Source organism: Lynx rufus, unplaced genomic scaffold, assembly GCF_022079265.1.
Source record: "Lynx rufus isolate CCGP_SWC_20201006 ecotype Redwood Valley unplaced genomic scaffold, mLynRuf1.p SCAF_1, whole genome shotgun sequence".
Lineage (NCBI taxonomy): Eukaryota > Metazoa > Chordata > Mammalia > Carnivora > Felidae > Lynx > Lynx rufus.
Window position 1 is genome coordinate 80,172,143 of NW_025814823.1, and position 12,120 is coordinate 80,184,262.

The 12,120-nt window shown below is 56.0% G+C and overlaps 1 protein-coding gene across 1 annotated transcript in view; it reads right to left on the reverse strand.

The window, feature by feature from the left end:
* Positions 1 to 12,120, reverse strand: part of COL4A1 (collagen type IV alpha 1 chain) — a 155,062-nt gene that overhangs the window by 20,978 nt on the left and 121,964 nt on the right. The window contains exons 26-38 of the mRNA XM_047086289.1: positions 11,610 to 11,778; positions 8,834 to 8,926; positions 8,641 to 8,745; positions 6,230 to 6,327; positions 4,486 to 4,636; positions 4,159 to 4,272; positions 3,262 to 3,429; positions 3,087 to 3,176; positions 2,145 to 2,297; positions 1,905 to 2,003; positions 1,704 to 1,793; positions 558 to 697; positions 42 to 168 (exon numbers count right to left, since the gene is read on the reverse strand). Coding sequence (XP_046942245.1) covers positions 42 to 168; positions 558 to 697; positions 1,704 to 1,793; positions 1,905 to 2,003; positions 2,145 to 2,297; positions 3,087 to 3,176; positions 3,262 to 3,429; positions 4,159 to 4,272; positions 4,486 to 4,636; positions 6,230 to 6,327; positions 8,641 to 8,745; positions 8,834 to 8,926; positions 11,610 to 11,778 — 1,597 coding nt within the window. The remainder of the gene's footprint in view (positions 1 to 41; positions 169 to 557; positions 698 to 1,703; positions 1,794 to 1,904; positions 2,004 to 2,144; positions 2,298 to 3,086; positions 3,177 to 3,261; positions 3,430 to 4,158; positions 4,273 to 4,485; positions 4,637 to 6,229; positions 6,328 to 8,640; positions 8,746 to 8,833; positions 8,927 to 11,609; positions 11,779 to 12,120) is intronic.

A 12,120-nucleotide genomic window follows, 5' to 3' on the forward strand; every position in this document is an offset into this window, starting at 1 on the left:
GTCTTTGGACCCAAGCTCAGAAGGAGGCCCGGCTCACCTACCTGGATAGCCAACGCTCCCAGGGGATCCTTGGGGGCCAGGGGAGCCAGGGATCCCCGGGATCCCCACGCTTCCTTTCTCTCCCTTCTCTCCAGGACTTCCCGGAAATCCTGCAACCCCTTGATCTCCCTGTGGGCAGACATCGAACCCGTTAATTTCGTACCTGTCCCCAGGCACGTGTCTGTGGGCCCTTTCTGGATAACACTATACGGATTCCACGTCCTGCTTTCTAGCGAAGAATTAAAGTCCACGTCTGAAAACCGGGGATCAGTGGGAAGCCCAGAACAAGAGCCAATTCTGTTTCTTCTCTGCACATGTCTCCTCACCCTTCCCTTCCAGCCCTGGGCTGGCTGTCCCGCCTGTCAACAGTCTCCAGATTCTTGCCAAGGCAGGGGAGGTGCACAGAGGGGGCCAGAGGGACAATGTGCAGTAAATCAGGGGAGACCACTCTGAATCACCAAGTGTGCAGAGATGCTCAGGTGGCCACAGGGGGCAGTGTCCACGCAGGACATGGTTACCTTGTCGCCAGGCCGGCCCGGAATCCCAATGCCAGGGAGGCCTGCCTGCCCTTTCTCGCCCTTTGCGCCTTTCTCCCCAGGTAAACCAGGGACGCCCTGCGGGCCGGGGATCCCAGGCACGCCTTTTTCTCCGGGTGTTCCTGTAAACACACACAATTAACACCTGAGTGCGTGCTTGGCGGGTGCTAATATTAAACATGGAAAAGTGCCCTGACAGCCACCAAGAACAAGGTGGAACGTGTGTGCCTGCATTTATCGATCCCTTAGTCGCGCAGGCAGACGCCGTCACCCGCACATTAGTGCCATGTTAGGAAGTGACTCTCCTGTCTCTTAAAGACCATCATTCTACAAAGACAGAGCAGACATACGGTAACTCCTTGGCATATTTACGTTGGCAGTAGTATGAAAAATGACTTTCGTGTTCCTTATTCTACAATCAATCCCATTATCCAGAAGGATCAGACGGGTCGTGCGGTGGGCCAAGGAAAGCAGATGCATACCTGGTTTCGTGAGGTATGCTGGCAGCCAAACCTGTTTACAAGCAGGTGTAGATAGCAAGCTAGATATTTCTACATGTCAAACGGAGCGATACCGTGCCTCGTGCGTAGGGAGGGGGCTGGCTTCCTGCCTCGGCTCCCCTTTCCCTGTGGATTCGGAGCCGTGCTAGCCCAGACCCACCCGAGGCCGGAGCTCTCCACCTCTCTCCAGCCCCGTCGCGGGAGTCGAGGCCAGGTCAGGATTGGGGCAGCAGAGCCCAGAGGACTCTTCTGGGCTGGTGCCAAAGGGCACTGGAGGCTGGCCTAGACGAGTGGGGAGCCAGACCGCACCAGGGAGATGGTGGCCAGGTGGCCAGTCACTTGGAGGTGATCGAAAGGTGATGGTAGACAGCCCATGTTTTATTTGATTGAACTGTGATTTATTATTATTTTTTTTTTTTTTAGTAATGGTCACAGTGTCAGCCAAGTGCCATTGATCCCGAGGCAGGGGACCATAAAGGACTGAAGATGTGCACTTGGGTAAAAAGTGCACATGCCTGGACTATGCCCTCGGGGCGACGCATGCCATCCTGCAGACCTGTCCCCGCCAGTGCGGGGACGGGATGTTCTGTTCTATAGAAAGAAGACCCCTTTTGTGAATCCAATGTACCTGGCAGGCCCATTCCACCAACCGATCCTTTGGGTCCAGGGAGCCCTGGAGCCCCCGGGGTCCCGCCGATGCCGGGGTCACCTTTAGGTCCTAGGAGAACAGAGGGAAAAGCCCAACAGGTTAATGCCTATGAAAAGTGCTGGGTGACATTCCCTTAGCATGAGCTCTTGGCGCATACTGGGCTTGAACTTCACTCCGTACCTGGCTGCCCGGGATGCCCTGCCTGGCCGTCCTTTCCCGGCATTCCCGGGGTTCCAGGGTCTCCCCGGGATCCTTTATCACCAGTTGGTCCAATTTGTCCTGCAGGTCACAGAAAAGAATCATGATGACCACATCCTCCTAAAAGACAACCTCGCAGAAACACAGGCCGGTCTGACGTTGCTGGTGCACCACTGAAGAGCTGGACAGACAGGTGGACGTGCCTTCGCTTCGTCCGCTCACCTTTTTCTCCTTGGTCTCCCTTCTGACCCTTCATGCTGCCCATGTCCACCTTATCCATGGACCCAGGCTTGCCAGGGAGACCCACATCTCCTTTGTCGCCCTTGAAGCCGGGGTCTCCCCTGGGCCCCGAGGAGCCCGGGAAGCCGTGGTCCCCTGCAAAGGGAAGAGAAGGCGCCTGGTGAGACGCAGCGGTGACAAGGCCTGGCCCTCCTTCTGGCGGGCGGAGCCGCCGATGAAGAAGGAAGGCAGCATCGCCAGGCAAGTGTCTGAGCTACTGGAAGGATCTGGGCCCTGGGTAAATGAACGGTAAAGCCCAGTTTTCAGAATTCATTATTTGTGAATAACTCAAACATGCATGTGACTCTGCTTATTATTAATTTAAATAATTCACATCTCCCCTCTTTCCTAAGAAGCTTTATCTCACCTGTTCACAGTGCCTCTCAATTCTATACAAAATAAGAAAATGGGGAGTTTTCTTACTCTACTAAACAAAAGACTCTTTTTATGTCTCACAAAGTCCATTTCTTTAGAAACATATTTTGGGGCCAATTTCAAATAACCAGATAAGAAATAAAAATTAAGGCCTGTATATTTGCCCCTGTTGCTAATGTGATTCTACAGACTCCGTGCCAGTGACCTTGCATGACGGGAGATCCCACTGGCTCTAAAAAGAGCAAACACCTCAACTGTGCAGGTGAAGGAGCATCTGGAAACCAGTCTTCTCTCTGATTGGGGCAGAGCACAGCCCCTGCCCCCACAGGCACGGGCATGGGCACAGGCACCATGAGCTCCTACTGGAAGAGGGGTCTCCCCGACCCTTGCTTCACCCTCTTCTTTCCTCTGCCTCTTGGTACGAAATAGCACCTTCAACCCTTCCAGAGTTCCCAACAGACACAGAGACACAGACACAAGACAGGCTCTTCTGGAGTGACCAGCCCCTACCTTTTTCTCCGGGCAATCCTGGCACTCCCGCCGGGCCTGGCGAGCCGGGCTGCCCCGGGGTCCCCATGACACCCATCTCTCCCTTGGGACCTGCGGCAGACGAGGGGCTGTGAATGCAGACTGCAGACGCAGGGAGTCGGGGACAGACAGGGGCAGGCGTTTACAAGCCGCTTACCTGGAATGCCAGGAAGGCCAGGCGTGCCCTGCTGTCCGGGAAGACCGGGGAGCCCAGACTGCCCTGTCAGGCCGGGCAGCCCTGGGGACCCTTTGTCTCCTTTGGGGCCCGGCATGTCGAGGCCTGGAAATCCGGGGAAGCCCTTCTCTCCCTTCAGTCCAGGAGGGCCTACAGCAGGTGGAGAGCAGGAGCGGTGAGCAGGGGGCTCCGCGGTGCGCCCTTCTGTGTCCCGCCATCCCTTTCTGCAGGCGGCACGTGAGTGTGCGGTCCACCCTAGGGGGCTGGGAAACTCCCACCGTCTCGGGCAGCCGTGCCAGGAGCCACGGGGAGCCACGGGGGAGCCACGGGGGAGCCATGGGGGAGCCACAGGGGAGCCGCGGGGGAGCCACACGAGCACTGTCCCAGACCGAGCCCTCCCTCCTGCCAAGCCCCCTCCCCCGCCCCGGGCCCTCCCCAGTGTCCACACCCAAAACCAGCTGCTTTTCAGCTGTGTTCCTGGCTACACTCGTGGGCCCCCAGCACCCTCTCCCTTCTGGGACTAGTTACTGAAGACCAGGGTGGCTCCAGGACCAGTTAGTATACGTTACCCACAACTACCAACCCCCCACAGAAAGGTAAGGTGGAGACACCAGTCATTCTGAATTAAAGGAAAATGTCACTGAATACACACGAAGTGGGGCTGGGTGGGGGGGTGCTCTCTGGCACATAAACCAAGCTCAGGGAGAGGAAAAGAAAGATACCCACAAACTCTGGTTAAGGGGGCAATCAGACCAGTCTCCCCAAAACAGAATCCCCCTCCCCCCTTTATTCACTAGGGGGCTCTAGTCCCCACTTCACTCAGGCTCCCGAGCCGGCCCCTTCCCCTTGGGGAGCGGGATGTGGGGAAGGGATAATCACCTAAGGACCCTGGTGGTCCCTGTCCTCCAGGGGGGCCCATCGCTCCAGGTGGGCCTATCCCGGGAACTCCAGGGGCTCCCTTGGGACCTTGTAATCCAGGTGGTCCTGGGTCACCTGGATGGGAAGAAATTGTAAATGAATGGCACACAGACCATACGACCCACCCCCACAATCAGCCACAACAACACAGGACCGTAAGGTCTAACCGTCTGTGATTTTCATCATTCTTTCAACAAACGCAGAGAACCTAACAGGTGCTCCGTGGACACCAAACCAACAGGCCCAGCCTCCATCCACCACAGTCCACATTTGTCTGGAAGAAGTTACCTCTGATTCCCTGGAGGCCTGGGGGGCCGATAACACCATGCTCTCCCGGAACGCCCGGTCCCCCGATGTTTCCCTTCTCCCCAGGTGTGCCAGGGATGCCGGGAAGACCAGGCAACCCTTTGAGTCCAGGCAGACCGATGCCAGGCTCTCCCTGGAAATTCCCGAAACACAGAGAAGCCCGTTCAGCAGGAGAGGCCGGGATTCCATCCGGCCAACGGCATAAGTGCAGACGGTTGGTAAGAAGCTGTCTAACCTCCAGCCTACGAAGCCTTCACGCACCCGTCCCCCTTCCGATTTCAATACAAATCGGAGGTGGTTTGTTTTTATTACTGTTGTTTTATGAAGGAAGAAAATCAAGGCTCCCCACGGCTGAATGCCTTCCAGGTCACAGAGGGAGGATTCCCACCCGGGTCCCCGGCCCTCCGCTCGCTTTGTGTCTGTGAGGAGTGGAGTCCAAGTGATGGACAAAATGGCCAATGTGCTTTGTGAGCAGCTAATAGACAGCTTCCTACGAGGTGGCAACGTTCCAGGATGGGACCAGGACACCATTTATTGAGATTTTTGTCTCAGCGAAGGCTTTCAACTCAAATTAAACACGGAAAGGATGTCATGAATCTAAGGGCTTTGATAAATGCAGATGATTGACGATGAAGGAAGTACTCTGAACGCCCGAGGAACACTACGTCACCGGGCCCCCCTGTTGTCCACCGTGGCCACAACCTCCAGAGGAAGTGGCCACTGGAGGTTCTTCCACGCATCCCAGCAGCAAATTCACAAAACAGGAGGAAGTGAATCCAAGGGACTTTTGAAAAAGCACAATACTTTAAATCATGAGCCAAATCCTTATCCCAATTCCATTTGCATTTACTAACTCATGAGCCTCACGTGTGCGAAGCGACCCGCATGGCACCACCACGGACTAGTGTTTCACGAGTGCATCTAGTGCAGTTTATGAGGGGAAGCCGCATCAGCCACACAGATGGAGTGGGACACCGTGAGATCAGGTGTGTTTGAAGAGAGCGCTCCCCTGGGGTCACTGAGACACAGCTGCCTCCGTCGCCCGGTCCCCCACGGCCTCTGCCTGCCTGTGCACCCCTACCCAATCCCCACGGCCTCTGCCCACCCTCCTAACAAAAAAGGAACAGGCCAGGCCAGCTCTTTTGTTGGCAAGGTGAAATTGGTCAGCTATGCTCAATGAGCAGAATTTCAAGTATTAGCAAGTGGCAGAGGGATGTCTGAGGCCAGGAGAGTCCTTAAGTCCCTCGAGCCCAGGGGTCCCCAACCCGGGCCATGTTTCCCCCGGTGACATCTGATAATGTTCAGAGAGACAGTTCTGGTTGTCACAACTGGGGGTGGATGTGGGGTGCTCCTTCAGTATCTGTGGGCAGCGGCCAAGGGGGAGGTGGCTAAAGAGCCCACGATGTCCGGGGCAGCCCCCGCCATGAAGAATTACTGGACCAGAATATCAGTAAAGCTAGACCCTCCTGGGTTGCCATCACGCCTTTCAGGACAGTTGCCTTCATGCGGCTTTGTCCTGTCGCTCACAATAAGACCCGCACTGTACGCTGAGATACAGTTCACACTCAGGCAAGAGCACACTCACAGAGCCGAAACGTACGGTTCTCCCCCAAACATCAACCGCCACACACAGTGTGCTTATTTTCTATTCCGCGCGCCACATTTTATGTGTCTGATGAACAGCAAGGACGGGGAAAGAGCAATCCGGGGAACGCTCAGTACCCACCTTTTGGCCGGGCACACCCGGGTTGCCAGGCAAGCCATTAAATCCTGGGCGGCCTGGGCTCCCGGGAGGTCCCACGTCTCCAGGCAGGCCATCGACACCTGTTTTGAAGAGTCAACACTCACTACTGTCATAATGCTGGTCCCCACTTTCTTCACTGCCCTGACACTCGCTCAGACGCCCCTGAACTGGCTGGACTGGCCAATGAGGAGCCCTTCCAGGGAGCTTCTAAGAGGAGCCTGAGGCCACCCCAGCCACGGGGTGGGGCACCAGTCTGCACCAGCCAGAGCGGCTTGGGCGCCGTGGACCGCAGGTCCGTGCCTGCCGCCTCTTCCCCACCCTCCCCTCCTCCTTTCCTCGCTAACCTCGGTTTCTCCGCCTGCCCCACCCCCCAAGGGCACAAGCAGCCTAGGGTGGCATCTGGCTTCGCTGTCCCCAGCGCAGCCAAGGTAGGGGCCGCCTTGCGGGAGAGGCCCACCCACACCTCCCAGAGCAGACGCGCGTTTCCGCAGGACTTCTGATTCCGGGACACGGTCCAGTTTGAGCAGCCCCGCTGGGGACCACTGCTTCTCAAGCCACTGGAGGCCACACCACCGGAGGTGCGTGGGGCATCGGAGGCTGTCTGGGTCCCAACCCTAGAGGGTCTGGTGGGCTAAGGGCTATCCCGGGGCTCTACTGTGCACAAAGTCTATCCCGCAGGATGCGGAGGGTCCCGACGCTCGGGGATTTGTAAGTGTGTGGAAGCAGGTGCTGTGGGGCGGTTGTAACCGGGGAGCTGGACACACGGTGCACCTAACTGCCCACCGGCATCCGCATCTCCAAGCCACTTCGTGCAAGTGGGCAGAGAGCCTCCGATTGGGAGACCTTACCACTACATTCTGCCTGTCACGATGGTGAGATGGGGCTCACTGGGAACAGGGTTCATGGACAGGCAGAAGGTCGAGGCACTGTCCGTGTGACCTTGAGGGTGGCTGAGAGCCTCTGGCCTTCAAGCCTGACACAGGGCACTGTGTATGTGTGCGTGTGTGTGTGCATGCGTGTGCAAATGTGAGTACATGTGTGTGCATGTATACGTGTGCGCATGTGTGCGTGTGAGTGTGTATACGTGTGGGTGGATGTGCATGTATGTGCACATGTGAGTGTGCGTGTGTGTATACATGTGCACATGCATGTGTGCATGTTTGTGTGCGTGTGTATATGTGTGGGCACATGTGCGTGTGTGCGTGCATGCACATGCGAGTGTGTGTATACATGTGGGTGGGTGTGCATGTGCACATGTGAGTGTGCATGCGTGTGTATACATATGGGCACGTGTGCGCATGCATGTGTGTACGTGCACATGAGAGAGTGTGTGTTCATGTGTGTGCACATGTCAGTGTGTGTGTATGTGTGTACATGTATGTTTGTGTGTGTGTACGTGCATGCACATGCGAGTGTGTGTGTATACGTGTGGGTGTGTGTGCATGTGTGCATATGCGTGTGTACGTGTGGGCACGTGTGTGCATGCATGTGTGTACATGCACATGAGAGAGTGTGTGTTCGTGTGTGCATGAGTGTGTGCGTGCATATATACATGTGGGCACGCGTGCGCATGTATGTGTGTGCACATGTGCATGCGTGTGCGTGTGTGACGCAGCTCCCAGACGAGTGTGAAGGCCTGTAACCCTGACAGTGGGTGTGATGCACACAGAGCCTCTGGACAAGAAGCTGGGGGCCTGGAGAGCTCTTTCCATGAGGTTCTGCACACATGGCCAGTAAAACAGGGGACAGGATGCCGGCCCAAATGGGAAAGAGGTGCCCCTCGCTGCTCACAGCGCCTGCTCAGTCCGCACCAAGGTGTATGATGGCAGGTGCCCCCACCAGGGCCTGCCTGCAGGGTTGACACACCCAGGACTTTGTCCTTCTCACCGCCTCACAGATTTCAGAAAGAAATGCTGCTTCTGAAATGCCAGCCCCGTGGGGATCCAGGCTCCGTGCTGTGGGGGCCTCCTCCCATTCCCCAGCACCCTTCCCGGAGACCCAATCCCAGCCCGGCACAGTGCCGTTGCTCTGTGTACCTCTTGCACTGATGAGGAGAGCGCCCCCAACACCCCAAAGAGCTTCTGTCAGCTCCCCAGGCATCGGCTGGGCCCCTAAGGTCCCAGCCCCTCCTGACCAACACCCGCGGTGTGGAGGCACCACGTCACCCAGTGCCCTGGTGGGTGGATTCACCGCCCTCCAGACTTTCACAATCTTCCCTTAATGGCACATCGCTACCTCAAGTAGTGTGTTTGTATCCCTCACCTCTTTCTCTCCTAAAATTTACGTGCAAACCAACGGAAAGACCACAGCCCTCGGTGCCGACAGCTGGGCCTGTGTGGGCCATGAGTAGAGCTATGGGCCCACTCCGGGTGGGGCTTGTCCTCCAGGTTTACCTTTGGGGCCAGGAGGCCCTGGAAATCCGATTCCGGGCTGGCCAACAGCACCCTTCTCTCCCGGGAGGCCTGGCCTTCCTGGCGTTCCAGGAAAACCTCGGTCACCTGTTGTGAGCAAAACCAACCATCAGGGTGAGAAAAACGTGTCAATGTCCCAACTGTATCTCCAGACAAACTAGGACACTAAATGTACCTTGGGGTCCTTGGAAACCCGGGGACCCCGGAAGCCCTTGTGCTCCGGGGGGACCAGGTAGGGGTACAACTTGTCCAGCTTCACCCTTGGGACCTGAGGAAAGAGCACAGACACTGAGTGAGAGCCACCATCCTGTCTTGAGTGAGGACTCTGGGTGACAGCCTGCATCCTGTCTCGAGCAAGGACAGTGAGAGCCCGCATCCCATCCTGAGCGAGGACAGTGACAGCCCGCATCCCGTCCTGAGCAAGGACAGCGAGAGCTCGCATCCCGTCCTGAGCAAGGACAGTGACAGTCTACATCCCGTCCTGAGTGAGGACAGTGAGAGCCCGCATCCTGTCCTGAGCACACTTTGTACCTACAGAGAAGCCCCATGTGGATCCCTCCACTTCCTCTCTCTACTTTTCTAGAATCTTTCACAGCAAGCTCTTCCTGTTTTCCCCAAAATTTACATCCAGAAGAACCTAGATACCTGACACATGAATTCTCTAAGAGTCCAAAGTAAGGGTCACAAAACTAGAAAACGAGGTGAGATGACCATGGGTAATTTGTTAATTAGCCTGACTCAAAGCCAAAACACTTCACTGTTCAATTTATCAGACAAAACCAATTCTAAGCTGCTTTGAAGCCGACCTCAGTTCTGCTCGTCTAGTGGTAAACGACCTCCAGGACATGCTAACTGGGCGATCCGGCATGATCTGGAACACTGCAGCCAGGCAGCTGTGAGCTGTGTGAATGGTACAGGCACTGGTGCCTCAGAGATCCACTGGGGGTCAGGGCTCAGCTGCTCGGAAAGCACCACGGGGTCACCTCCAAGGACACCGCATGGACTCCTCACACGCCCTATCGGAATTTAAGACATACAGGGCCTCCCAGGCACAGCCACCACATTCTTTAGCTAAAGGCTCTGGGAAATGCCAGCCGACTGACTCCAACACATATCTGCCATCAGTCCCACCCTGGGAATAAGCCTTTAATGTCACCAGAGTAAACAGGGCTCTGGCAGATCAAAGAAGTCTGGGTTTCAACCCCAAAGCTGACCGGGTCTGGATGGAACCCTGCAGAATGTGGACAGCTGACCAACAGCGCCATCAACACCTCCTTCAGGAACCTTCCTTCCCTCACTGCCGGGACGCGTCTGTGGCTGCCCCAGATGGTTTCTCTGATGCTAGTTTCTGGCCACGAAGAGTCTGATTCCCTTTTACAACTCTGCAAGTTTCCAGACCCCGCAAGCTCAAAGAGCACTTGAGATGCTGACCGCGGAGTCAGGGGCTATGGCTACGGGGAAACGGATCAGATGTCCCTTTACCATGATTGGGGGGGTCTTCCCAGGTCAAGATCTCTCTGCCCCCAAAGGAGTCACAAAAGAAACATTTCTGGGATGCTTGCTACACAAAGAACAACTATCAAGGGAACCGTAGCCCGCTGCTAGGTACCCCACCACCACACGAGAATGACGGTAAGATACACGTTAGGCCACTTGCACTTCCAGCAAAGACAGGCTGACATTTCCATGCTGGAGACCTTGTGCATCTTAACGCTATGACTTCAGGAAGTAATAGCTCCCGATGGGATAGGAACTGAGAGAACTTCGGCCGGATATATGGCTTGTGACAGAATCGGCAGATTGGTGAGTGCGAGGGCCACACGGTCACCCGCCCGTGTCAGTGGCTTCACTTTGTGTGTCTCAGCTGCCTGCAGTCAACCGGGGCCCGGGACCAGATGACGCAGCACAGAAGGTCTGCGCACACGCCTGCATCACTCACCCCTCGCCACGGGCATTTTGTCCTGTCCCGTCATCACAAGATGAGGGGTTGAGTACAGGACAAGGAGGTACATTGAGGAAGAAACACATTCACACAATGTTTAGAACGCTGTATGTTTCTAACTGTTCTATTTCACTATGAGGTACCATTGGTGATCTCTTACTGGGCCTGGGTTACAGGTGAAACTGGGCCACACGTCTGTGTGTACAGGAGAAACACAGCATACGTGGGGTTTCAGGCGTCCACAGGGGTCCTGGGGAGGGGGCGCCCATTGTGAAATTTCTCCTGCCTAGTTCTTGTTTTGGTCCATTCGACTATCCAGTAACTACGTTGTTCAAGGTTGACTAGTCACACAATTTGAACCATCTGAAGTCCTTTTGTTCATCTTTACAACTTTCATGATGTTTCTTAGTCACACCCTCCTCCTTCTCTCCCCTGTGCCCAAGCCGTCCCTGGCCTCTCCTCTTCTTAGTCCAGGATTTTCTAGGGAATGACGGGAGTGTGCCGCCTCTACGCTCAATCACGTTCTACTAGGCACTCCCGGGAGGCCGGGGTGTGCAAGTCCTGAGCCACCCCTTCTCCCTGGGAACACGTGGGGCGTGAGGATGGGGAGAGAACGCCCATGGGAAACCCTCACGTCGGCCTCACTCCGTGCATGCTGCCAAACCCCGGACACCGAGCTCCAGGAGGGCAGGGTCACGCCTGTCCGTCTACCACACTCTCTCCGCTCAGCGCAGCGCTCACACGGAAAATACGTAGGGAAGCAGGCTCACGTTGACATCACGTCCACACAAAAGGCCAACTTCAACTGGAAGGCACCATGTACTTATTGTAGGAAAAATCACCCGCGAAGTCAAATTCCTTACAGCCAGATTCTGCACGTCACCCAGCCTGGCCCATCTTCTACGTGACGGTACGGCCACGTGACGGAAGGGCCCGGGCTACATCCACCTCCTGGAAGAACCGACACCCGAATCCCGAGCCCCATGCTCTGTGCGACCTCGGGCCTCACCTGGCTGGCCTGGGGGTCCAGGGTTCCCTGGAAAACCCACTTGTCCTTTGTCACCAACGGGGCCGATGGGGCCAAACCCTGGAGGCCCAGGAGGGCCGATGTCGCCACGACTGCCAGGGAATCCAACTCCTCCGGGGGGGCCACGTTCTCCTTTCAACCCTACTGAACCCTGACCGGCAGAGAGAAAAAGACACGCTATCAGCAGACATCCCGATACACGTTCATGTCACATTTTCCACCGTCTTTGGTAAATAAGTACCAGGGGTTAGCTGGCTCCTGCTATTTATTTACTCCCACCCTCCGACAAGGGTCATCTGGCAGTTAATAAATGACCCTGGCTTTCTTGTCCAGGCTGGGCACTCGCCCTCCCGCCCCACGCAAGGATACATTTCAAAGACTGAAGTATTTGTATCTGGAACTGACCTTTCAAGGATGTCTCGCACCCCGCTAACTTGAAATGCCACCTCCCACCTGACACCCGGAATCCGACACACAGATGTCTCTCTGGTGG